This window comes from Cuculus canorus, chromosome 6, assembly GCF_017976375.1.
Source record: "Cuculus canorus isolate bCucCan1 chromosome 6, bCucCan1.pri, whole genome shotgun sequence".
Taxonomy (NCBI): domain Eukaryota; kingdom Metazoa; phylum Chordata; class Aves; order Cuculiformes; family Cuculidae; genus Cuculus; species Cuculus canorus.
The window spans coordinates 12989548-13015623 of NC_071406.1; the positions used below are offsets into that span (position 1 = coordinate 12989548).

The 26076-nt window shown below is 43.5% G+C and overlaps 1 protein-coding gene across 7 annotated transcripts in view; it reads left to right on the top strand.

Annotated features, from left to right (window-relative positions):
• The first annotated feature begins 5713 nt into the window (after positions 1-5713).
• Positions 5714-26076, top strand: part of CLASP1 (cytoplasmic linker associated protein 1) — a 168521-nt gene continuing 148158 nt past the window's right edge. For all 7 annotated transcript variants that reach the window (XM_054070775.1, XM_054070776.1, XM_054070777.1 and 4 more), the window contains exon 1: positions 5714-6188. In XM_054070775.1, the coding sequence (XP_053926750.1) occupies positions 5994-6188 (195 nt within the window). In that variant the 5' untranslated portion in view covers positions 5714-5993. The remainder of the gene's footprint in view (positions 6189-26076) is intronic.

Genomic DNA, 26076 nt, shown 5'->3' on the forward strand with positions numbered 1-26076 from the left:
AACACTTCCAGCCGGGAAGCTGCATCCACATGGGCAGTGCTTTGCTTGTCAGCAGGGCTGTAATGCTCGGTACTGGAGGTGTGGTGGCTACTCTGGCTGTTCCTGTGTAGGGTGCTGGAAGGAGTCTCCTGAAGATGCAGCCAGACACAGTACATGGAGATAAGCATGGGGCTGTCCCATCAGCTAGTTATAGAAATGCATGAGTTGTCGTGCTGGAAATATAAGATACCATGTTTGAGGAGGCTCAGCTACAAAGAAACACTAATTATTGATTTAAAACAATCAGCCTTGATTGTGCAATATTCCTGGGCACTAAGGAAATATTGCCTGCTTAAGGAGGCAGGTGAACCAAAGGTAGAGATCATCTGTTAGTTATTGGGTGGGCCCTCCTGCAAACTGCCTCCTGGCCTCCAGGAAAAGGTTGCTTTCTTCTTCAAGTAGGACACTTGATGTTTTGCTTGCCACCTCATTCTCTCAGCAGGTTTGAGCCACTAAGAATACTTAGAGTTTAGAGAGTCAGTACAGTTGTTTTGTCCTCTGCTACTTGTGAATCGAGGGTAGAGTAGGTTTGAGTGGTTAGCGAGTGTCTACTTTGTAAAGGCCTGATACTAAATCCCCTCTGGGCAGGGGACAGCTGTGCTAGATGAACCAAAATTAAAGCACAACAAGTGGGCAGCGGGATGAGAGTTTCCACCCTTTGTGCAGGGCTGCAGTTCGACACTACCTTGCTGAGATCTTTGTTTGGTCTTTGCTGCATATGATTTCTAGGTGCTCTTCTAGTTGCTTGGAACTTCTTGCCCAAGAGGGCTTGGCTGGCAAAACCAACAGTGAAGTGTTTATACTGCCCACCTCACAGTAGCAGTGAGCTGCTGCACGTTTGGTGCCTGGTAACTTTTGTACTTGAAAAATCACTGCATTTTGGCTAGGGCAGAGGTCTGCTTTAGTAGGAGAGTTCTTTGTTGTGGAAAGTCAAGGTTCAAGGAAATGTCTGTCTAATGTACTCTGAACTACTTTTAAACTGAAATTTGTATATAGTTAGCTACAGCTAACCGTATGCAACAGAAGTAATAATAAAAGACACTAAAGAAGTCTTGTCATGTTGAGAAGTTGTTTAAAGTTAAGCTTATTGGATGGAAGTAGTTACAGATACAGCTTTAGGAATGTGATTAGAAAGGCCTGAGTTATTGAGTGACACTGGGTCTTTCCTACCATCCTGAGTGGCAGCAAGGTTTTATCTCTTTGCAAACTTGTCTTCATTTAGCTGTGTTAGAGCGGTTGACTGGGGAAGTTGTGGACTGCACTGACTTGCTGGCTAATGAAGATGACAGTGAAACATGACAAAGATAATAACTCAACCTGATAACTAGAGCAGAAGGTTTGAAGTTAAATAGCTATATTGGAAGAGCTGCCAAGTATACGCAATCCCCCAGAGAGTAGTGTTGTGTTCTTTACATGCTTCAGGTTTCCTTCCTCATTGCAAGAGGAAGGAGATTTAAAATTTCCTGTGGAGTTATCTTAAGATAGAGTCCTATTTGGAATTCCAGATAATGCAATTTCACTTAGTTTGGGGTCAGTCCTAAGCTCTGAAAAAAAAAAAGCTCCTTAGCTTATGTACCCAGTTTAATGTTGCCACAGTGTCTTAGGTAATAATAATTCCTTTATTGCTGTTTGGATCGACTTATTCCACATGCTGAGGCAGTTGTGTTGCTGTGAATTGTACCAGCTTTTATGGCATGGTGGTAGTTTCCGAGCTGAGTAACTTTGGGCTGTTCAATCTTTGTCAGCATGTCCTTTCAATTTATCATTTTGAGCTCCAAGTTGGCATTAAACTTAAACCTCTCTAATGGCTTTCTACTGGATAGCTCTTGATGGAAAATTTAGGTGTTACTGGCAGAGGCTTTGATAAAGTTTGTAGTTTTAATGGCTTATTACTGAAAGAGTGAACTTTATTTTTGCAGTGACAGAGCTGGGCTGGTGGGGAGAATTTTTTTTTTTTCCCCTATTGCATTATTGTTTCTACATGTTGACATAGGTTAGGCTACACCTGGCACTATCTCCCCAAGTGCAATCTGCAAGCCTAGTGAGAGAACTGGAGAAAGCCCTTGCTTTGGATCCTATATTTTCAAGCCTTCTCAAAACTTGCGAGGAGCTCCAAACACAGGACCTGTGCCACAGAGTTGTTAGTTTTGACTTCTGCATGATTGTGCTTCTGTGGGAAGAGGTTGTACTCAAAATCCTAGTCCTGAATTGTTTGTGTCTTGAAACCCATGGCATTTAAATCCTATAGGAACAGAAGAGGACCAGTGTGGCTTGGTGTTTTCCAAAGCTGCTTCTGTGGGGAGCATCTGCCCAGCTGATTTTAAACTTGGTGGGTTGTAGCAGACATATGCTTCTTTGCATTTTTTGCCAGCTTGGATCTTGGTTTTCTCAGGTGGTATTTTTTCAACTTCCTTATGTGAAGAAGAGGGGGAATCAACAGACTTCCTAACATGTGTGGAAAAGTTTGGTTTTTGGTTTTTTTTTTTGTAGTTAAAAAAGGTGCAACTTTTACACCTGCTGGCTGGTAGATGCGAGCCAACTTCAGCTTTCCCTGTTGGCTTATTATTACTGTTTTCCCCAGGATTCAGAGGCATTTCTGGCTCTTCTCCCCCATGTGTTTGGTGCTGCCATAATGTGTAGTGGATCCTCTTCAGACTACAGTCCTCAAGATCGACTCAAGTCTTTTCTTCTGCAGTGCACCATAATTTCTCTGCTCTGTCTACCTTCACATATTTAAAAAATGAGGAACTTGGAGAGAAATTTGTTTATATTAGTTGGCTTAAAAGTTTATTTCTGTGCTTGTAGGCAGAGATTTACAAACTCTTACATGAAAACGATGTAGAAGAAAGACTTGAAACTGAACATTCCTTTCTTATGGCAGTGTGGCGGCTAATGGTTGCTTTGGACGTGTTGGGACTTGTCTGCGTGCGGAGTTAATAAAAAATGGCTATTCTGTGGTAACTAAGTCATTCACACCCTCCTGTAATCTGAATTTTCAAGTTTAAGCAAGTTTGACATTTCCATTTTAAAAGCAATTAAGGGACTTTCTTTAGCATGTTCTACCTGGTTTAACAGAAGTCCTCTTTGGAACATGCATGCAGCTTCTGGAGTCCAGAAGCAAACCACACAGGTACCTTGAAAGGTTTGGGCTAGAACGTGGTAGCTGCTACATGTCATTTACTTGGCCCTTATTTCAGTAATTCTCTGCTAACGAGTTACCCAGTGAAATGCTCCTCTACCATATAAAAACCCTTCAGTTAGATGCTCGGAAGCTTGTAGACTCCTCTGCGTAATCCTGTCTGGTTTGACTGGAGTGCCTGCAGCAGGGGGCAAGATCAGCCCATGCTGGAGGGCAGGGTGGAGTCCAGTGTTCAAAGGTACAGACAGGGAGACTCGGAAAGACTTCTGCTGTGTTTTTTGATTGCTTGAAGCGGTCCTGTTTTGCCTGTACCGCCGTGGGTAGTCAGAACCATGCTGTGAACCAGTTTGGTTAAGGATGGGAAAAGCTCAGAGTGCTGTGTTCAGAGTTGGTGTAAAACTGAAACAAGTGAGGAACTATAGCTTCAGCAAGAAGAAAAGGTGTGGCTTTTTTCTAGTCTGCAACCAGTGCCTCCCTTTTAGAAAGAAAGAAGGCATTACTCTGAAAGTATTGATTAGGGTGTTGCTGACAATTTTCGAATTTGAAGTCAAGTCACAATTTTCGAATTTGAAGAAGGTTGGAGTAGTGGTCACAGGCAGTAAGCTGTCATGGCACTGACTTAAAGCCCCAGGTGCTCTGTGTGCGCAGTTGTATCTGATGCTTCCTTCTGGAGAGTGAGGTTTTGTTGGTGAGGAGGGATTTTAGTCTACAGGCACAAACAGTCCCCTCTGACTGGCTGTAGGATTTTCTGGGTGGTTGGCTGAGGTGATTCCTTGGATGTATAGAACCAGTTTTGATCACTGTCAGCCAGCGGAGATTTGAACAGGCTGTCTGGAATGGGAGGACCTGCTCTTTGGTGACTCCTGCCTGATGAATAAGTGGTGCTGGCAGCTGGGACCTGTCTGGCAGCACTTGGAGGGTAAGGGAAGCTCAAGCCACTGTGCTGCATCTGGATGCTATGGTGGTGTTGCTAAGATGTGGCAGTTTGGAAGTCTGGCCAAGGAGGATGGAGGTGAGATAATGAACAAGTCTGCTGTGCAAGGTGTGCTTTTGTTTCCATACCAGGGTTCTTGTGTGCATCTCCTTTGCTGTCAGATCCGCTTTGTTTTAATAAGACTTTCGTGAAGGTTTTATTTGCTCAAACAGAAGGTATTTAGATTTGCTGCCCCAGTGGTTCCAATTAGTGAACATGTGCCTCCAGCTTCCTTCCAGTTGTTTGTTGAACCACGTATCTGCTCCACAGCCTCTTCCCTTGCTCTGAGCTTGACCTGCTTTCCTCGTACTGATGGAAAAAGTAGGGCAGATTTTTAGCTTTGGGTATTATTAGATAGGAAACAAAAAGGCACTCTAGATTTTTATCCCTCCCTCCTTAAAAGAGCTAACCTGTGGCGAGGGAACTCTTCAGGAAGCTGCATGGTGATGCAGGAGCCCTGGTCTGTGGGAGAGCGAAGAGAGGGATGGGTCTCTGTTTCCTAGCTACCTGAAAGGATTTGTTTGGCTACAGATGGAGGGACAAAAAAACTAACTGGGTCCTTAGTGAAGTCCTTGGACAGAAAAGTTTCTAGGGTTGAGGAGCGTAACCAAATCCCGGACATTTAACTGTTCTTTTACGCGTAAGCCAGAAGCTTGCTTCACAGATGGTGCTGTGCCTCTGAGTGGCAGCAGAGTTTGGCCTTGCCTTTCTTGTGTGTGGCTTTGGTTCTTGAGGACACCATAGGCATCGCTGGTTGAGCTGTGTTCGTGCTGTTCTACTAGGCCAGTGCTGTTTCCTGGGCACCTGTAGTTGGGAAAACAGCTGAGAACCTGGAAACAGCTTGAGAACCTAGTTTTTGAGAACTCCTTCTCCATTCTTGGAGCCCAGGCGTTAGGGCTGTATCATGCTGGCCAGCTGAGCATTGACTGCTGAAGGCTTACAGTCCAGAAGAAAATTTTTCATCATGAGAACAGTTAAACATTGGAATAATCTCCTTGGGGAAGTTGTGGATTCCTCTACACTGGATACTTTTAATGCTCAGCTTGACAGGGTGCTGGGTCACCTCATTTAAACTATATATTGCCTAAGAGGTTGGACCAGATGATCCGCAAGGTCCCTTCCAACTTGGCATTCCATGTTTCTGTGATTCTGTGAACGGTCAAAACAGGATCCAGACCTCTTCCTGCCTTCATTTCTTAAAGCAAATGCGTTTTCCTGGTGACCTGCTTAAGGGTTTTTTCTCTATCTTTGTGGGTGGATGGTGACCGTGGTAGTTACAATACTATTGATTACTAATCATCTCTTACTTAAGCCCCAGATTTACTATCTATCACTAAAACTTCTAGAGAATTGGTGGATGACTGTTGTAATAAGGAAAAACGAAGGTTTTTGTCCTGACCTACCTTGCCTGATTCCTTAAAATAGAGCAATGCTGCTCGTATGCAGCTTATCACAGCTTCACAGCTGTATATGAATAACCTATTTTGTGACATGCTTTCAATCTTTTTTTTTGCTCCAGTCTTAATTTAACCTATAATACTGTTCTTTTTTATTTCTTTCAGAATGGACTGCTGAACTGGGAATTACCGCAGACTCAACAGTATAGCACAGCTCGTTGCTTCGTCTATTACTAGTTATTTAAATTGGACTTTTAATATCCTGCCAGCTGCTGTTCACACACACATGGTGCATTGTTGCCATTCTCAGAATTGCATCTTTGAAACTCAGACCCTCAGTAACCTTCATCGAACAAAGAGGCAACCTCCTGCGTATGTTTATAGAGGGATTTTTCGGACCTACTGCCCTCTAGTTTTCTTGCTGGTGCTGCATTTCTAAGACGGTATGGAGCCCAGTATGGAGTACTGCTTAGCACAGGTGCTGCAGAAGGATGTTGGGAAGAGACTTCAGGTTGGCCAGGAACTGATAGATTACTTCTCAGATAAACAGAAGTCATCTGATCTTGAACATGATCAGACTATGCTGGATAAAATGGTTGATGGATTGGCCACTTCCTGGGTAAATTCCAGCAATTACAAGGTAAGGCTTGTCAGATGGAATGTGATTACAGTCAAGTTTTGGTGTCAAGTGCTACTTGGTGCAAGTGAAAGTAGCATAGTAGACTTTCTAATATGCTATACTGTAAGCTGATAATTATACTGAATTAACCATTCTTGATCCACTTCTTGGTAGTTGATAGCATATATGAATTGAGGACTTCAGGCAGTAAGAATTCAGTAAATGGGGTTTTAATCTATTTACATTTGGTATTCATACTTTGTTCGTTTGTCCTGGTTCGTTTGTGGACCTTGTTAGCTGGTGGCATGCTTTGATCATCCCAGTAGTTAGCAATGTTGGTAATTTCCTGCCAGATAAGTTTATAAAACTGCAATAAACACCAGTGTTTTTCACTGTCATTAGTTCTTGCTAGAATTTTTTTTTCCTGTTTTCTATGGACAACTTAGGTACAAGTGATCTGCATTTGGTTCAGGAAGGGTAATGTGTGCGTGTATTCTATTGAATTTGGCAGTGTTGCAATAGGTTGGTGGGACATGGAACTCCTCTGTCTTGTTATCCCTGTCATGTTGCTTATCTCCTCTTCCTCAGTGAGGAAGTCCTACTGCTCGCATGCACTTTGAGAATGGGGAGGGATTCTCATCTGTGGCTTGGAAAACTCCTGTCCTGGTCAGGAATTCATGAGGCACCTGACAAGTCTAAGAGCCTACTTAAACTGTTGTGTGGGATGTAAGAGGAGACTTTGTTCCTTTCTGGTAAGTCCAGAAAAATCTGAGAGTTGGAAGTTCCTACAGAGCTGAACCCGAAGATAATTAACTTGCGCTAGTGTGCTTCCCTGTGGAAGGGATGGTGAGACTACCCATGCAGATTGCAAGTGCTCTGGAGTTAGTTTAAAAGTTCTCAGGTTAATTTAAACTATTTTTAACAGAAATTTTGATTAGGGAGTGGTTGTGAGATTGCATTTATTGGTCAGTGTGTTCCGCACAGCTGCATTTTTGTCAACAAGCAGCTGTGGTAGAAGGGGTTTGGCATGTAGGAACAAAAAAGCCTGACTAACAAGCTGCAAAACCAATACAGTCTTAACAGAGTATCCATTCTGGGAAAGCACATGAAGAATTCCTAGTTCAGTGTCATGAACAAGCGGTGTGTGTACATAATTTTCTGAGAGCTTATTCCCCCTATTCTTGCTAACTGACTTTCTAACAGGCTTCCATGGTTCTTAATGGAAAGGTTACCCAAGCAGAGCAGACTAGAAATTGTTATGAAATGTGCTGTTTGCTTGGATTTTATGAAGCAATGTGGATTGCAGAGCTATGCAATGCTTTGCAATTCCAGTGTCATGCTTAGTTTGCAGAATTTCTTTTAGGATAACATTTTCTCTTTCTCTTCCACCCCCTTCCCAGTCTTTTGTCTGTTGAAGTACACACTTAGTGTTCACTATAGTATTTGCTCTCCAGTAACAAACTGGTGGCATTTCTGTACAGCAGTGACTCTGTTCCAGAACTCATGCTACTAAGCTGGCTGTTCATTAATGTGCATCTTCCATACATAGCATCTGCTGTAATTAATAAGTGATTAGTAAACATAATAGAGACACCCTCCAGACATCCGAGCGACGTTTTCTTAGTGAATGAGTATAATAGAGGATGTGAAATCTTTCGAGTGGAGTGAGCTTGCTGCCTGGAGGTTAGTGATGTAGTGAGGCCTGCTTCAGTATCCAGCTGAGGCATGGTTCATCGTTGTATGCCAGTCTCTTGTTTTAGTGCCTGTATCTGCATTATTGTTTCCTTTCTTGACTGCTTCTGGGGTGGGGGTTCAGAAGCTCAGCTCTGTCTGGTCTGAGGGAGAACCACGTAGTTGGTGTCATCCGATCCTGTTCATGGATTAGTGTAACAACCCCAAGAGTGAAAGGCCAAGCATCAGTGCCCTAGAATAGCCATCTGGAGAGCTAAGCTGCAGTTGTTTGGTCACGGTTGAAAAAGCTGTTATATTTGCAGTCTGTTTCCCTGCTCACCCCACTCCATATTGAAAAGCGTCAGCTTAAAACAAAGATTGAGATCATCTATGTGATCTGAAATTTCCTAACACTTCAGTGATAGAGCATGTGCTTTTGGAATTAGACTGGGTTTGGATAACAGGCCCATCATCTTGGGAGAGCATCCAGTTGATTCATGGCTCCTCCCTGTCTAGGACTTTTTTAACTAAACACTTGTGCTTATATGTTATCACTGAGGAAACATCAGCAAACCAAAGTGAGGTGACATCTCTGAGCCAATCCAGTTCAGTTTGGATTAAAAGGAGCATTGACTGATGATGAAATTACTGTGCCTTCATGGAGAGGGCTCAAGCTGTCTCTCTCGCTGGCATGTGAGTTTGAGCTGTGTAAGTCATGACCCTTACTGACGTTTTTAGGCTTTGGTGGCTTTTGTACATTGTTTCTATTTTAGCATGACACTATTTTTTGAAGTCTTTGACCTCAGCATTGGGATAAGAGATAATATTATCTTTTCTTCCAAGTGATACAACAAAAGAGCAATGATGGAGGGAAGAGATGCTTCCCTTTCCTTGGTGCTGTCCAAGACTGTAAAGGCATTGTGTGTGAAAGAGTGTGAGACTTAGCGCACTACTGATAGCACTCGGCTCTCTGGAACTCTTCTAACAAGTGGCCTTGTGACCTGGTCACTGATCTCCTCTTCATAGCAGGCAGCTGCCGTAGGTGCAGAGAGCATTTGATAGTTGCTTTTCAAGTCAAGACAGCGTGAAAGTTGTCACAGAAACAAGGCACTGAGGCCCAGCACAAGGCCATTTATGGATCTGTACTTGCCAGGAGTGTGCTTGAGCTGCACCCAGCAGGTATTGCCTGGCCTGCGCTTTCCCAGCAGTACTTATGGGTAGCTGGAAGGAGGCTGCAAGGTGGAAAAGATGATTTCTTTGAGAGCTCTTACTTTTTGATGCTCAGTTACTTGGAGTGGACAGCCTGTGTTTGCATGGGCACTAGTAGTTGTGGGGCTTATTAGCGAGGTTGGTCTGGACAAGGTGTTGCAGGATGCTGCAGCCCAAAGAGAAATGAATCCTGACTCCACTGTGTTTCTTTGCAGGCTTTGTTTGCTTGGTCTGTGCTGTTTCAGGCTGATGGTTCTGCTGGACTCCATTTCTTACCCTGCTAAGCAAAAAAGAGAGTTATTTTGCAGAGCTTTGAATCCCTGAACAATAACTAAGGCCTGCACTGATCTGTCTGCCTTGAAAAACACAGCAGCGTCAGGGCCTTCAGCACGGCCTCTGCTTCACAATTGTATAGCAAGTGGGGAGAGCTGAAAATAGCAGCAATTCCTTGTTGAGCAATCTCACTTTTAGGTGCTTGTGGTAGTATTTAGTCATGGTGGTGTTAAGTATGCGGGATCCTCCGACTCATCTGTGGCTGATGTGCCTTTCTCAGTACCCAGACTATGATGTGCCATTGATTTTTTTCATTTGGAGGTGCAGCAGTTTAGCATAAAGGAATATGCCCGGGATCTTAAAATGTTGCTCTACCAGCGTGATATTCCTAGAGGTGAACTGAGTGTTTTAGGCCACGATGTTCTCTTGCATGCTTCTCTGCAACAGGAGAGTTTTATACCGTCACCTCTGTCTGGCAATGGGGATGAAGTCTTTTGCACTTTTCACTTCCCTGTGATGTGTGGTATGTGCTGTTGCAGTCGTGATTCACAGTAGAAGTAGCCCTTGGTATTGCCGGTTTGTTTTTGGCTAGCAGCACTCAAGAGCAGTTTCAGCTTAGAGATTTGGTGATGACAGAACCTTTGAGCAGTCCAGGGTCTATCAAATTGGATGGAGGTTCTACTCAATGTTTTCTTATATTGCAGAATGGTAGCAGAGGCCAGTTTGAAGTGAACCTGGGTGAAGCTTTGCAGTAAGGAACTGGATGAAACTTCTTGGTTTTTTCCCTGCACTTTGGCAGGTAGTGACTTTTTGGTGTTCCACTACTTCCACTGCACAGGCTGTGCTTGCCAAGGAGGGAATCTCACCCTTACATGGGGTAATCCCTTTGCCACAGCACAGTTTGGTCTGCGTGAGGCTCTGTGCCCAGCAGCTCACAGGATGGGGCTTTGCCTGCAGAAGAGGAGTTAAGAACTGACATGGTTAATGGATGCTGATGCAGTGGCTGAGAATGGTTCCTGAGGACATTTCCACTTGGGAAGGCCTCCTGGCAGAACAGGCAAAGCTGTGCTGGTAGACCCAGTCTGTCAAGGTGAGGGCTGTGCAGGACTGGATCCTAAGCTTTGTTCGTTTTTGGTTTGTTCAGCGCCTGTCTGATTTTGTGGCTTATAGAGACATCACAACTTTTATAAAATGTATGGCAAGTGTGACAGAGAATTTTTTTTTTGTATATGGTGAAATATTGCAGGGAGATTTTATTTCCCCTGACAGAATTCCTGATTGTGTTAGAGAAAGCAGCCTTCCATTCTGATCTGTGTCTGAATATCAAATGTTACAAGAGCATGCTTCACTGAGCTGAAGAGAAATAAAACTTAGCTAAATTAGTTGGCTTTCTTAAACTGTGTATTGAATATTTTTTTTTCTTCTGTAATTGAGGGGTAGAACAGATGGTGCAGGCTTAGTTCAGAGTGGCATCCATTAGAGTTACTTAAGCTGATGAATGGTTGTTCACTATAAGCATACATTTGTTCTCTATACCATGTTTATTTCAGTTGAAATTCAGTGGAAGAAATCCTGATTTAAGAAATAATTTTTATGCATGGTTGTGGATTGATATAATTTGGTAAGTGTGTTTTGTTGAGTATTTAATGCACAGAGAAAAGACTTCGCCATCTGGGGAAGAAAAAGAGACTTATAAAGGGTTTCCAAGCAGCTGCTGTTAGCTGGTGAGTTCGGGGATACTGGGGTACATGAGGATCATCAGTAATATTATATACATTAATTTAACAGTTTCATCCTTGAAAAGTTCTTTACCATGAAGCTATAGTTGTTACTAAAAATGAATTAAATTAGTTGTGATGCCCAAAAGAGGTGAGAAATGGACTGTGGAGGAAGAGTGATCTTGAGACCTAGACTTTGGAGTAGAGACTAATCCTTGCATATGCTTATATTGCAAAAGATGCCTTGGCAAAAACTGGTTCTGAGCACTCCTCGTATGGGGAGAAGATCTAAAGACTCATGGGGCTTGAACTGCTTTTGCAGAGTATGCACAGTCCTTGATTTTTATGCTCCTTTGCTGGCATGCTCCTCATAGGTGGGTTTTCCTGCCTCAGACTTACAAAAGAGCAGAGTTTGGGCTCCAGGATATCCAGTTTCCTGTAGGCATTGGTGTTAATTCCCAGGCCAGCTGATCAGTCACTTAGGCTCTGGTAGCTGGGCCTGCCTTTCCAACAATTACTGCTCCGTGTGGTAATTTGATCGGATTATGGTGCAGCTCTTACCTATTTGGTATCTGCAGAGCAGGGAGTGCCATGGAGGGTGCAGTGCTGTGTAGGAGATTGGTAGCAGCTGGGCTGGATCAGGTTCAATATAAGCTTCAGTCTTTCGTATTCAGGGCAGGGAAAAAATTAGCTTGCTGTAGCAAACCAGCATTTAGAGCTTCCTGTGGCTTTTTCCTAATGCTTAAAAGGTAATAATGACTGGTGGTAGCAGGAAGGGTTGTCCTTTTCCAGCTGGAGTGGGCAGAAGTGCAGTGGAGTAGTAACACTGTGGTTGTTTTATAGGTGGTGTGAATGTGCTGCTGGTTACAGAAAACAAAGAAGTTTGTCTGGTACACTCAGTCTCACAAAAGTATTTTTCAGTTGTTTACTAATGTATTATGAAATTTAATATAAATAGTGAGAACCTACAGGATCCCGCGGGAGTGTGAGGAGTGGAGTCCCGATGTTGAAATAAATAAGGCAGAAGTTTGTTTCCACAGTGTTGCACGCAAGGGCTGTTTGATGTGGTGTCCTGTCTCTCTGTGGCCGTTATGGGATGGTGAGAGATGAGTAGAAAAACGGGATACAAAGTTAATTTCTCCCTTGCATATCCTTCTGGATTGTAGAGACTTGAGCCCCTAGTCTCGCTTTCTGGCCAGTTTTTTATTACATGCCCACCGGATTTCAGTGATGGGACGGGCTCAGGGCAAGAGTCATTTATGGCTTTGGTTTTGGAGCTGTTTTCTCTTGGGCGCTTGGTTGTGCGGTCGTCTCAGCATTGGAAAGGCTAAACAAGCACTTGTGTGGGACTGAGAGTCTGGTCAATACACAGCAGTAGGAACCATTGTGGTTACTAAATTGAGAGGATAAATTTATTCCTTTAATGCTGGTGTAGTGTTTCAGTTGATGCACTTCAGTGCTTGTCCCGAGGGTTTATTTGGAGATCTAACCCAGTTCAATAGCACTCAGGAAACCTTGGGGGTGTTACTTGACTGCAGGCTGGGGGTCACAGCTGAGGCATCGGTGGAAAGAGCAGATTATTGGGGCTTTATTTCTGTGAGGATAAGGTCATACTAATGCTATTGTGCAGTGCCTCGTTGGTCCCTCCTGTGGCATGTGTTGTACAGTTCTAGTTGCCCGTCTGCGAGGGAGGAATTCAAGCTGGAACAGGTGCAGGGAAGGGCCAGCGTGGTGTTTAGGGGATTGGAGAGCCTGGCTGACCAGAGAAGGCTGAAACTTTGGCTTGTGTAGTATACAGTATGAAGGCTGAGAGGGAATATGACTGCTGTTTATAAATACATCAGAGGGGTGAGCATCAGGGAGGGGAAAGAACTATCTAAAGGGCAAGGTTAGCACAAGAGCGAACGGGTATGAACTAGCTGTGAGTAAATTTAGGCTGGTTGAGAGATGGTTTCCTGCAGCAAGCACATTGGAAAACTTTGAGAGGAATAGATAAGGACCAAGATATGTTTGGTTTTAGGATAGATCTTGTCATGATTTTGAATAGCTTATATACAATATAGAGTAACAGGGTTATGCGCAGTGATAGGGAAAGTTAATTTCAGCCCGTTGTATGGGAGAAGAGGTACAATACTATGCCTGAAACTGCTCTAACACTTTGAATAAACAAATATTTTAACAGGTGTGCTGGTCTTGGTCCTCAGAAATCCCAAAGTGACTTTAGAGACTGTCATGTTGTGCTTGACGATCACGAGCCTCTTACCTCTGGCTTAGAGTTAGCAGTTTCTGATAAGCATGTGTGGCCTGGCTCCACTCGTGTAGGAAGAATGTAGGTAGCAGAGTGAATAGGGCAGAATCCTCATTTTCCCTGACGCAGTGACTCCTGCCTAAGCATCGTTGCCTGAACTGCAGGTTGTTTGCAGTGGTCTGTTTACAGGCATCTTGATTTTTCTGCTAGTCTCTAAATGGCTCAGTGGAGTTCTGTTGTCCTCTTGATGCTGAAAGGAATGTTCATCAGCCCCCAGGCTCCCCTCACCAACACCACCAGCCTGTTTGCTTCTCAGCTAAAAGTGCACACGCTCTTCCATGCCTTCTTTGTGGGATATTCCTTGAAGTCATCTTGAAAGTTATTCTTGTCTCACCGTTTGAACTTAAGCATGAAAAATCACTGACAGTTCCGCTGGCAGTGGGGTCTGGTTGCCTCTGACTTTGTCTAGTTTTAATGAATTCATTATGTAAGCAGAGAAGTTTTATGAGGCCTCATTTCCTTTGGCTTTTTCTATGTAGATTTGCTGGTGTCTAATGCTGTGATTTTCCTCATGTGGGAGTCTGGTTTTTTTATTGGGACCTCTTTTGCCTGGTTACTCTATTTGTGAGAGCATAATATCTCTGGGATCTCTTTTCTCTACCATATTAGGTTGATGTTTGCTAAAATTGGTTGAGAATTTAGAAGTTGTGGGAGAGGGAAGAATACATGGATGGTCGACAAAACAGTTTAATGATCTCTTTTTTAAAAAGAAGACTGAAAAATACCTGATACATAATAATAAAAATGAATTAATTTTTTTAACCTTCTGGTGTGTTCTTAGCCTGAGCCTGTGTTAGCTTTTGGAGGACCAGGCAGTCTGATGCAGGGGTATGTTTTGTTTCAGATACGTGATTCTGGCTCGGGCAGCCCTCCTTTTGCAGCAGTTGCATTCTCAAAGAAGCTGCAAAGTAAGATTTACTGTATGGTATTACGATCAGCTCATGAGATCCCAGGGTAATTCCTGTTGCAATAGCCCTTGGGCTCATCTAGTTCCATTCACTGTAACATTGTTTATAGCCAGGATCTTTGAACTTACCTCTTATTTTTTTCTAACAAAATTTATTAGCACATAAGTGGTGAGTGTCCCAGTGTCAGAGTGTTTATGTGAATCAACTCCCATATAAACGCTTTTAGGATGCCAGTAATGACAGTGTAGCTGTTTTCATTTGTCTTAATGAATGTTCTCACTCTAGGATGAACTACCTGGAGTACCAGTGACAATCTCGTTGAGGCTCAATGCAGTCAGATTTTTCCTGCTATTTGACTTGCTCAGAGCTCAAAGTTTCTGATGTCTGGACTGTGCTATGTATGAGTTTGCATAAAGCTGCCTCATCTATCTGTACCTCGTGTGTGATCTACTCTGTGGCCATGTCGTTAAATGCAGGAGGGCAGGTGTGGAAAACAGTGGAGATGTGTAGTCTCTGACTTCTCTCCAAGTGAATGTTTCCTCCCACTAATTGTTCATTGCTTTCTTCCTCGATCAGGTCTCTCTATAACTAGACAAAACCTGCTATGTTCCTCATTTGGTATTGCTGTTGTGCCAAATATGAAACTTTAAAACAAAGCAACATTTGAGTATTCAAGAATCAGAGCAAAGAGTCCCAGTTATCAGAGCATGGAAAGCAAGATAGTTTTTTATAGCATGGCTGGGAGTTTAGCCAGAGGAGAAAGTGTGTAGGATTGGGCTCTGTGTTAAGTGTGAGAAAGAAAATTTTTGTGCTTAGTAATAATTTTTAACCTCCAAAAGTAGCTTTCTGGGAGGAAGTTTGTGAAAACAATGAAAAACTAGGTAGTGGAGCCCCTTCCTGCCTGTACCTTTTTGTGGCTGGCTCTGCTCAGACCATCGGGATGTGTGCGCAAGTGCAAAGGCTGGCAGGATCTCTTCGGGTGTGCAGAAGTGTTGTGAGGCTGACTGTGTTACTGCCTTGCCAGGGTAGGAGTGTTCATGCCAGTGAGCTGGTGGCTGAGAACCTGATAATAGCAAATGGAAAACCTGAGGTTGCTTCTGCTTAGTGTATTTTGAAATTATACTGTTTGGGTAATATCTGTGTTTACTGTGAATTGTGCGTTATAAATTGGCTCTGTCTGCTATTTGTCTTAGTTATTTGTGTATCTGTTAGAATTATATTCCATTAAAGGCAGTGCTTTTGCCTTGTATTGTCATGAGTGACTAACATCAAGTGACATCGTCATGTTGGTTGGGTCTGATTGGATATATTACTGCAAATGGAGGCATCACAGTTCTTGCAGTGATGTGGAACAAATGTCTGCTTTGAAGAGTGTAGGAGGACTTCACGTCTCACTATGAGAAGCTTAAGTAAAGGAGATACCTCTTGTTCTGTTTAAAGCTGGTTGTTACAGGCTTTACTGATGTACACCCATCACCAAAATGTTCAGTGGAGCCAGACCTGTTAAGAACCCAGTTTCTGTAGTGGCCTTATGAATATGAACAACTGACTTTAACATTGAAACAAAAAGGTGTGCCCAAGTTTTGGAGGGCATCTTGTTTGCTCGTAGCTGATGGAGTTGGTCCTGTTGCACCGACTTAAACTGCTGAGGAACATTGAAGTATCTGTGCATGTTCTTAGCTGTTTAATTAGAGTGCTGTGGATGCAATGATCCTTAGGCAGATGTTGGAGTACATTCCTAGCTGTCCAAATGAAGACTCTGGAGAAGATATTTGTGTATGCTGTTTAATTCTGAGACGTTCAGAGAAGCGTTGCAGTGTTGTATCCTGAGGAAGGAAGGGGACTGCTGACATGTTGCTTTTCTGTGCATAGCTGAACTGCTTAGCCTCCAAAAGGAATTTCTTTTGCAGTGATTGGATGTTGTATGGAAAGCTGAAACTGCAAACAGGTTTTAGGAGGTACCTGCTCTTACAGATTGGAATGTATCTTTTAATTTTGTCTGTCTGGCTAAAGCTTTCCTTTCAGGCCTGCGTTGGTGGTCTTCCTGGTAGTCTGTTGTTTGCATCCTACCTTCTGTCCACTTAAGTCTTTGGGAAGTTGTTTCCTGTTTAGTGTTGCTGTGCTGTAAGTTCTGTGAATAAGTCTGCTTGTGAAAGACTCCACCACCTTCAGTTCCTGTTACGATCTGATCTTATTTGTTGCTTTTAAAGAGCTCAGCTTCTTTCTTTGTGTTCTGGTCCTATTCTCCCCATTCAATTTCATCTGTTTCCTTTTGGAATTTCCAGTTCTAGTCAGCCAGTCTACAACTAATGAGAAGATTTTTCCCAAACAGGAGGGCATATGTGGAGAAAAGTGCTGTCGTTCTTGTTTGAAAACTTTCAGCTGGAGGTGGCGTGATGAGAACTGGCATCACAGATGAGTGGAAAGCAGGAGCTGACATCTCAGGCCAAGTGACAGTGCTTTGAAGATGGAGAGGTGAAAGCTTCAATGTGCAGAACTCCTGGAGAGGGTGGGGCTGTGAAAAGAAGGTTCATCCTAGGCAAGGTACTAGGATAAGACAATTCCCTCTGCAGCAGTAGTTGTATAAATGGGGCAGAGATTGAATATTTGGGAAAGCTGAAAGGGAAAGGATAGGCAACAACAGAAAAGTGAGCTACTGAGAACCATGTGAGAACTTGTAGCTGTTTTGGAGAAATGGGAAAGGCTGGATTTTAGGTCTGCATGAAATGCTGCAAGGTTAGGGGTTTAGTAAACTTGAAAGCCATCCTTCATATTCGTAGGCAGGAAGAGGTCTTAACTGAGTATTTTGTGCTGATGTGGTCTTCTGTCAGCTGTGTGCCATTCAGCGTGCTGTTGCTGAGGGAACAGGGCTGATGCCAATGATGGCTGCCTTACAGGCATCTTTCAAAGAGTGTTCTGGTGGCCATTTGCAGGAGGAAGTAGTGCATGGTGTAGGACTTGTAGCACAAGAGAGTGCTGTAGATGAACAAACACAAAGAAGGAGAGTTGATTGCATTTCTAGGAGGTATTTCTGTTACAAAACTAAGTGAGAAAGGTGGTGTGAGAGTGGTTGCTGATGTTTTTGTCTGCGGAAAGCAGGTTTCTTGTGACAAAGCAGTGAAGTTATGTGGGTTGGATCAGTCTCGTGGGTTCCCCAGTCCTTTCAGCTAACATAAAGGAGGGAAATGAGATGAAGGGGAAGTGGTTTAGAGAGGAAAGCTGGGATGAATTGTTGGAATACATACCTGATGCTCTGTACCTGTGGCTACTCCAGACATCCATGTGTTATGTGTTTTCTGTTCTTAACTAGAATCCAAATTTATCACAGTTGTTTTGTAGGTGTGCGTTTTGTGATGATCCCAAAATCATTGGTCCAACATCAGTATACTTGTTGGATTGGGCACAAAAGGGGGCTGGGGCGGTCCTGTGGTTCTCATGCTCCCAGCCAGAGGAGCTCATGTCCTGTACCTGCAGCCCTGAGACAGTGCTAAGCCAAGCCTGTGCTTTGGATCTACGAGGCACTTACTGAGAAAGGGTGGGAAGCTCTGTAAGTGGTCATGTCTCCAAGAACTCGTTGTGCAGATAGGGTTCAAAAGGCCTGGATAAAGGCCTTGGGAAATCTGAGCAGGTGTGCTTGGGCTGGCAGCTTGGACCTGCTTATCTGAGGAAAGATGAGGCTATAGGGAAGGATGAGGGTGGGATAAACTCTGCTTTCCCTGTGGGGAGATGTCCAGTGATGCCTGGCATGTGTGGATCTGAGAGAAAAAGAGCAGAAGTTCTGATGTGTCTCTTGCAAAGAGAAGAGGCTGAGGGGCAGGGCTTTGGGATGGTGTTCATCAGGGTGGGAGGTGAGCTAGGAAAGTTTTCTGAGAGGTCAAGGAGATGACTGAGTCTGCTGCCTTCCTTCTGTTCCCTTCGGGATGGTGTTCATCAGGGTGGGAGGTGAGCTAGGAAAGTTTTCTGAGAGGTCAAGGAGATGACTGAGTCTGCTGCCTTCCTTCTGTTCCCTTCACTGCTCTTGTTGTAGGTGACTGGTATCTTCCAGCTGGGAGGATGGAAATGAAATGTGTTATTGGGATTGCTTTCCAGGGCTTGCAAAGGCGCTTGTGATAAGTGAGAGCAGTGATTCTGCTAAGTGAATGAAACAAGAAAATGGCTCTGCAGCCAAACTTGGCTGAACAACAATTAAAACAAAAGTGCTCCAAAAGATGCCTTTTTTCATCAGGAAAGGTGTGGTAGGGTTGGGACAATGGAAATCTGGTACTTAATTAATTAACAGCCAAATCCTGCTGCCAGTAAAGTTGTCAAATTGACCCCACCTGCTGCAATGTGCTGCTTAAATACTGCCCATGTGCAGGCTCTCTGGAGGTGGGATGCAATTTTGGATGAATGCCGCAGCTTATGTGGGAAAGATCTGTCTTATTTCTTTTAGTTTTAACTCTTGAAATGCTTGTAATAACATCTATGCCTGTGTTACTTGTGTATTAATAAAGATGAATTCACATTTGAATTTTATTATGAATTTTTTTTTCTGATAGGCGTTCCTTTGAGGCTGACCTTCAGTAATAGGTAATTGAGGGTAGCTAATCTTGTTTACTGTTGCAGAAGTCAGAGTATGTGGTATGTGATGGAAATTTCTCATTTTCCCACTCCCCTATTTGAAGCTTTTGAATCTGTATTTTCTTGTTATGGTTTTGGTGGTTTTAGAGTAGAAAAAAGAACAACCATAGAAAGAGTTGGTAGTTTTTATAGTCAATTAAATGTGAATTTCTGTGAAATTTTGGCTTCTATGCCAGTTACTGTGACATTGTGTGAATGTGTCATGTCTGAAAGGTGCTGTTTTGTACAAAAGCTTTTACAAAATAGAAGATGGAAAAATATTTTTTGGCTACTACTTTTTTTTTTTGTACTGCTACAGGAATTGATAGAAGAACAATCCAAACCCTCGCTGGTTGTTTTTGCAGTCTGACTGGAGTGTGCTAGTTTCCCACCTGTGATCTCTGGGCTATGTGGAACCTGGATTATGGAGCTATAAGAGATAATTTGAAGGAAGCGAGGCTGTTGCCTGTGGGCTTACATTTGCTCTCTAGAGACCCACATCCTTACTATAGAAAGTGTGTAGGTGCCTGTACACTTCAGATGCTTGAAGACTATTGCATGCGAACCTCAGGATGGGAGGGTACTATTTTGGCCCATGAGGAGAATGCTGGTGTCTGTCTGCCTTTTCTGTGGTGTATGCAGTGTTTGTAACAAAAATAAAATTGGTCGGAATTATTAGTCCTGATCTTCTGCCTTTATTTGATTTGAAGGTCTTCAATCAGATTAAGCCTCAATCCTGTTCCAGAAGGAACGCTTTATTCACAGAAAATAATTGGTTTCAGTGGAGGAGGAACTGGTTGGGATTTCATGAACTGTATTACACAGGATATCAGATTAATTGACCTAATTAGCCCCTTCTGCCTCTAAAAAGCTGCTATTGGTGCAAATAACATAGGGTAAAGAGATCATGGTCTTTGCTGTCTGCGTTGTTTAATGTAGCTTGATGATAGACAGATAACACTGTTTTCAATCAGTTTTTTCTTCTCTTGTCCTTGCTGTTTTCTTTGCCCTTCCCAGATCAGTGGTGTGAGAAGGACCTCTGCTTCCAGACAATGGTGATTTTGACATCCTGCATTCTGCTCTGGGTTATTTTGGGGGAAATTTAGAATCTCATTTAACTTGAATAGAATCATTATAGGTATAAATGTCTCTGGGGAACGCAGCTGACTAAGCAACATTGCAAGCTGGATTGTGATTTCAAATTAAGGCTTCAGTCACGAAGGGGTGTCCTTGTGCAGGCATTATTTGCTTGGGTCCGTGCTGGCTGATCGGTTGAGGGTTGTCTCATATTTGAAAGAGTTACTGTTCTGTCACAAGTAGAAGAGCTGAGAATGAGGTGTTTGGAAGAGCCCATCAGCAGTTATTTGGTCGTCCCAGGACCTGCAGTAGGTCCAGATTCTTGCAAGAACTTGTTGTGCATCTGGTTCCTTTGATTTGAAGGTTCAGGTTTGGCAGGGAGGGAGATAGTGATTGAACCCAGATAAGGCTGAGAGGGGTCCTTTGCAACAAAATCGTTGTCTTTTTCTCACTGATAGGTTTAGTGTTTGTGGATGACACACTTGAGCTGCATATGGATATTGTTTTCATCTTGGTGCCTGTCTGTTTTGAATCTCTGTTTGGTGCTGATTTTGGGAACAGTTGCATACCTGTGAGGTGGATCTCATTTTTTCCTTTTATCTGGCATCAAAAAGATTAAAAGGAAACTTGAAAAGAAGCATATGCTCTTCATTTGACTTGCACAGCTAATTTTCTCCTTAATACAGTGAGCTCCAGGAGTCTGCAAGGGGAGAGTTGGGGAGATAGCAGAGAGCTGTGAATCCTCCTGGATTTTTAAATGCTCTTTTGTCAGTAGTGAGCAGTAAGTGATCTCTGCGCTGTGGGCAGTTGAGCCTCACTTTAGTCTGTGTAGTTTTGTAGGCCTGGTGGGTCTTGGACTGCAGTGGTGGCTCATGCCTCGTGTAGCGTCTTCTTTCAGTAGAGGGACTCTTATCTGTCTAGAATATTAGGGTTGGAGCATTTAATGGATTCTGTTAATGCAGATAAAGCTATTTGCCTGTTGTCTAAAACCTTCACTGGCATCAGTCTGCTTATAAAACTGACTGGAAGTCCTTCTTGTTAGGAGGAACCCAACTGCTTTTCTCCCCAGATCTTGCAAGATCAGATTTAGAAACATTTAATGCGGTTTTTTCCCTACATAAACTGTAAATAGTTGGTTTGGAGACTTGCTGCTCTTGTGATTGGCGTAGTTAATTATGTACATATCCTGAAAGTCTTTGCTAGATCAAAAGAAAGAAAGTAAAATGATTTTTGGAAGGATGAGAGCAATATAAATTTTTAAATTCTGCTGTGCTTTTTTTCCGGAAGGATCTGGAATTACTTTTCATACAACAAACGTGGCTAAATCCATTGTTGAAGTGTGCTGCTTTCACCTGGTTGGACAATGAACTTGGCATAAAAGTGTTGCTTTATGCCAAGGGAGCTAAATTGCTTTAAATATTGGTGCTGTGTTCTTTTGTTACTAGATGATGGGGCAGAGGTTGTATTTAGTTCCTAGTTCACAAAGTAGCAAAGCAATCCTATGGAGAAAATTTGTCAATGGACCAGTGAATTTTAGTGCTCTTTGGCCTCTTACTGTGCCACTGGGCTGCCGGTGAAGTGTGGAGCAGATCTGAAAGCTCAGCTCACAGCGCATGGAATGAAACTTCCAAGAAAGGAGGGAGAGCATGGCATTCCTGCCTGAGAGCTCTTGCTTGGTGGCTGAGGCTAGGATCTGCTACGCTGTGCACCCTGCTGAGCCCTGCTAGGCTGCATCCTTGTTTCAGTTCTGCTGATCTTGATGGCCATGTGTTCCTGTGCAGGCAGGTACCACAAGCCCATGGGAGCTAGGTCCCTACTTGTGTCCTTTACCCCCTTTACAAGCAGAGCTTGTTCTGATTCTTGCTGGTAGCTGGAACAGTCCTTTGCTCTCCTATACAATGCTCTCCAAACCTTTTTAGGAGAAAGTCTCTTTTTAAATTAATTAAAAAAAAAAAACATAAACCAACAAAATCCAAACAAACTGAAGGCTAGATAGGAGGTGAGATGATGCCTCTCTTCTGCTGCCTTTGACTTAACTTTATAGAATGTTATCTCTTTCCCGTTGAGTCTTTCTGGAGCTACAGAAACTAGCCCTTGCGGGACCTGGATAGAAAGTGGTGCAGGGTGCATGTAGTACACTCTGCCTCTGTTCCGCACTCTGAATGGAAAAGAAAGTGCCCTGAAGATATGAGTATTTGCCAAAACAGTAGTAGAGGGGCGCCTTCTCACTCTCTCCTGCTTCATGTGGAGGAGCTCTTCTGCCTTTTCCCATTTGCTTCACCAGCAGTCACATTTAGGTAGTTTGGCTCCCAGGGCTCGTTGCTGTTGTTTTTCCTGCAGTCTCTGTCCACCACAGCTCTGGCAGCTGAAACTTTCCCTTATCTGGCTGGTTTGGAGCTTCCTTGACCTGCTGTGATGTGACTTGAGTGCAAGAGCCTGGTATGCATGAATTGAGCACAAGAGGCGTTCTTCTCTGTTTGGGAAGAAAGGTACAGAACCAGTGTTAGGAAAGTGCTTGTACCTGACGTGGTGGGAAGGAGCCCTCCTCTGTCTGCATGACTGAAGTAGGTCAGCAGGCGAGGTGACTCTGTAGCGGAGAGGAAGTCCCTGGTTATTTTTCACACTCTTCATTTTCTGCCTTATGGTTTCTATGAAGCTGTAAGTCCCTCCCAAAAGAACGGTGGCTGCCCCACAAGTTGCTTTTGAGAAGGATTCCTCACTGTGTGGAAGAGAGGAGTAGGTTGCCTGCTAGCCTTGCCCCTTTAGATATAAGACCATGATTAAACAATTGCAGGTGGGTTTTGTGTGTGTCTGAAGATTACAATTACTAATTAAAGACCATCTGTCTGCGTTGCTGAACTGTGAGCAACTGGGTGGGATATGGGTTTCTTCTGGTGTAAAGGTTTGCTGGGAAAGCAGATGCCCTTGCAGGGATTAGCTCCAAGGGAAAAGGTGTTTCTCTCTTGCTGATATTCAGGTGCTCTAGCTAATGCCACATGCAGATGCTTGTCATTCCAAGTTAATGATGCCTTGTTCCCCCAGGTCTGAAGGAGGATGTGTAAAGAAGATAGAAGTGTATTGGCAGGATTCCTTCTCTGGGTCTGGTCTGTTCATCCAGCTCCCAAAACCACTCCAGTGAATTTGCTCAGGAGCCGTGGGAAGAGCTTAGTTGCTGCTGAGCTAATGGCCTTAGCAGCAGTTAATTATGCCTCAAGTATTTTGGGCTCTTGAGAAACGATTAGAGGGCAGAGCCTTGCCATTTCCCCCTTCCCAAAGATGTTGCACAGTCTGGCTTTGAAAGTAGAAAACTTCCCTTGCAGATCACTGTTAGTCAACTAGTACTATTCAGCTGGGAGAAGAGAAGGCTGCAGGGAGACCTTATAACAGACTTCCGGTACTTAAAGGGGGCCTATAGAAAAGACCAGGACGGATGATTTAGCAAGGCTTGTTGTGACAGGACAAGGAGTAATGGTTTTAAACTAGATTTAGACTGGCTATAAGGAAGAAATTTTTTACACTGAAACAGGTTGTTCAGGGAGGTAGTGGAGGCCTCATCTCTGGAAACATTCCTAGTCAGATTGGATGGGGCTCTGAGCAACCTGATTGATTGAGTTGAAGATGTCCCTGCTCCTGCGGAGAGGTTGGACTAGATAGTCTCTGAAGGTCCCTTCCAACCCAAAGCATTCAATGACTCTACTGCTCCCAGTGTGGCCTATGAAGGAGCTGTGTGGATTTTCTTTCATGTGAATAAGAGAGTGATAGTGAAGAGTGGTTAATACTGAAGAGCCTGCCATTGATTCCTGGCTTGCAGCAAGCCCTTCTCCTTCCTTTAGTTGCTAAAGCTATAGAACAGAGGTGGTAATGACAAGATCCAAGTTTGCAAACCACAGGCCTGCACCACAACCAAGCTGTTTTGTGCAGGGAGAAGAGCTGTCTGGTACATTTGCAAGGTGACTCATGAGTTGAGGGTTTAGATACCTTGCAGACACCAGCAGACTTTTTTTTGATAGTTGGTCCTGCTCACGGTGTTTGCAGGCAAAAAGGCGATGCATCCCTTGCCTGTAGGTGGTTGTGCTCTGCGGTGGAGGAAGCAACAGGAGACAGGATCCCAGCAGCAGGGCTGAGTGGCCCACTTGGAGATTTCTTTCCCATCTTGTTCATCAGTGCTCAGGGGAAAGCTCTGGATAAAAGCTATTGGAGCATCCTGAGACTGCATATGACTTCTTAGGCAATATTAACCACAAGCTAGACTGTATTTTTTCACTGTGGTTTCAAGATGAATAGGCATTGTAATGTGATACAAGATCTACACATTAATGTGTATGATTAGCCTGTGGTAAGCAATGTGTTTTGGTGGTCTCTGCCCTTATGATGTTCAGGCTATCCACAGAAAAACAAAACCCTTGAGGTAAGGTTTTCAAGTAAAGTTTCTTCTTCTAGGTATCTTGGACTGTTTTAATGTCCTCGCTTTACATAAATCAGTCTGTTTGCAAGGCCTGAGAGCACAGGTTGTGAACTTCACAGCCTGAGTCAGTGGAGATATGAGGCTTATGCTTCATGGGAGACTGGGCTGCTACAGACTCAGGTTCAGCTGGCTTCTCTGGTGGCAGTACCCAGCGTACAACATCTTTCCCTCCTCCTGAGTCTCTTTTCTTTTCTTTTGGGAAAATATTGTGCTTATTGGATTGAGAATCCTGGCTATGTAAGCCCATTGTAGTGATTTGAAGCTGGGGACTGATGCCAAGACCTCTGTAGTCGAGGGAGGATGTCTAAATTCAGATCAGCCTGTTTCTTGCCCCTTCCAGAGCCAGCAGCTAAGGATGATGTGTGAATGCTTCCCGGCACAGGCCTCACCTTGGGGCTTCGTTCATTGGTGGATTTAAACTACGTAAAGGGAAGACACTTCCCATATTGTAAGGTTTGGGGAATTGTGCAAATTCCTTTTGACACACTTTCATACAATTTAATTTAAATTTGTCCCTAATGAGCTAAAACACTACCAGCCTGAAGTGAATTTTACATTGATTTGAATGGCCTGGGGACTTTTTTACAAGGCTTAGCTCACTTAGTGTTGCATAAATGGCTTCAATTTAATTGGGAAAGGGCTGGTCTGTGTGTTATTCTGGCTTTAGCAGCAGGACTTGCTGTGGTGGTGCAGTTGAGTCACCCTTAGAAGAAAACCAGTACAGAGCATACTGAATATGCGAACCTTGGTTCCCTTTCATGCGGTGTCCAGCATGTGTGGTCTGCGAAGTTAGATGTATGGGTGGTTACAATGCTGTTCTGGATAGCCAAAAGTTTATTAAGAGCTATTGTTTGCTATTGAATAATGATTGTCACAAGTATGAGGAGTTTTATTGGGTCTTGGAGCAGCTTAGCATGATGGAATCCAAATACCTTCTTGCATCTTCTTTGCAGCAGGAGGAGACTCTTTCATGCACTCTGTGAGTGAGCGCTTCCCTAGTTTGTTCTTCCAAGAAATCTCCTGCCTCATACTTCTCAAAGCTGGGCCCCAAATGAGTTTTGTCATGAAGAAAATTCTGTTTGTGTTTAAGTTGGGGCCATTAGTGTAGAGTTAGTTAAGGATCCTGCAAGGAAGGAAAGGATGGATGTGGTTCTGGTTTCAGACATGGGAGAGGGAGTCTAAGATTCACCTTAGCCTTGATATTCTTTGTTGTTGTACGTTAATCTTGAGTTAAGCCAGTGTTGGAAAGTTTTGCTAACCAGGGTGTCAGCCTTACCCTGGGGAGTAACTTCTATGTGCTGGTATAATTTATGTCTGTGGTGGATTGCTAATGAGTCTATTGTAGCTTTGCTCTGTATTGTTCGCAGAGGATGTTTACCAGCTAGTGCCATAATTTATTGTGCTGTTACTGTATTTCTAATGACGGGCTTTGTAGGTATAGTACTGTAAGGAACTTGAGGAAACAGTCAAATCCAGTTTCTTGTCCATAGAGGACAACCAAATGTACCCAAATATCTTCTGTCAGACATTTATCCAACTGATACTTAAAATATATCTTTTGAAGATTTCACAGCCTCCTGAATTAGTCTGTTCCAGTGCCCCTCTGCTCTTCATGCTTAATTTCCTTTCTAGCTAATCTAAGAGGATTTATCTTTATCCTTCTCCTGGAGGAAATGGGAAA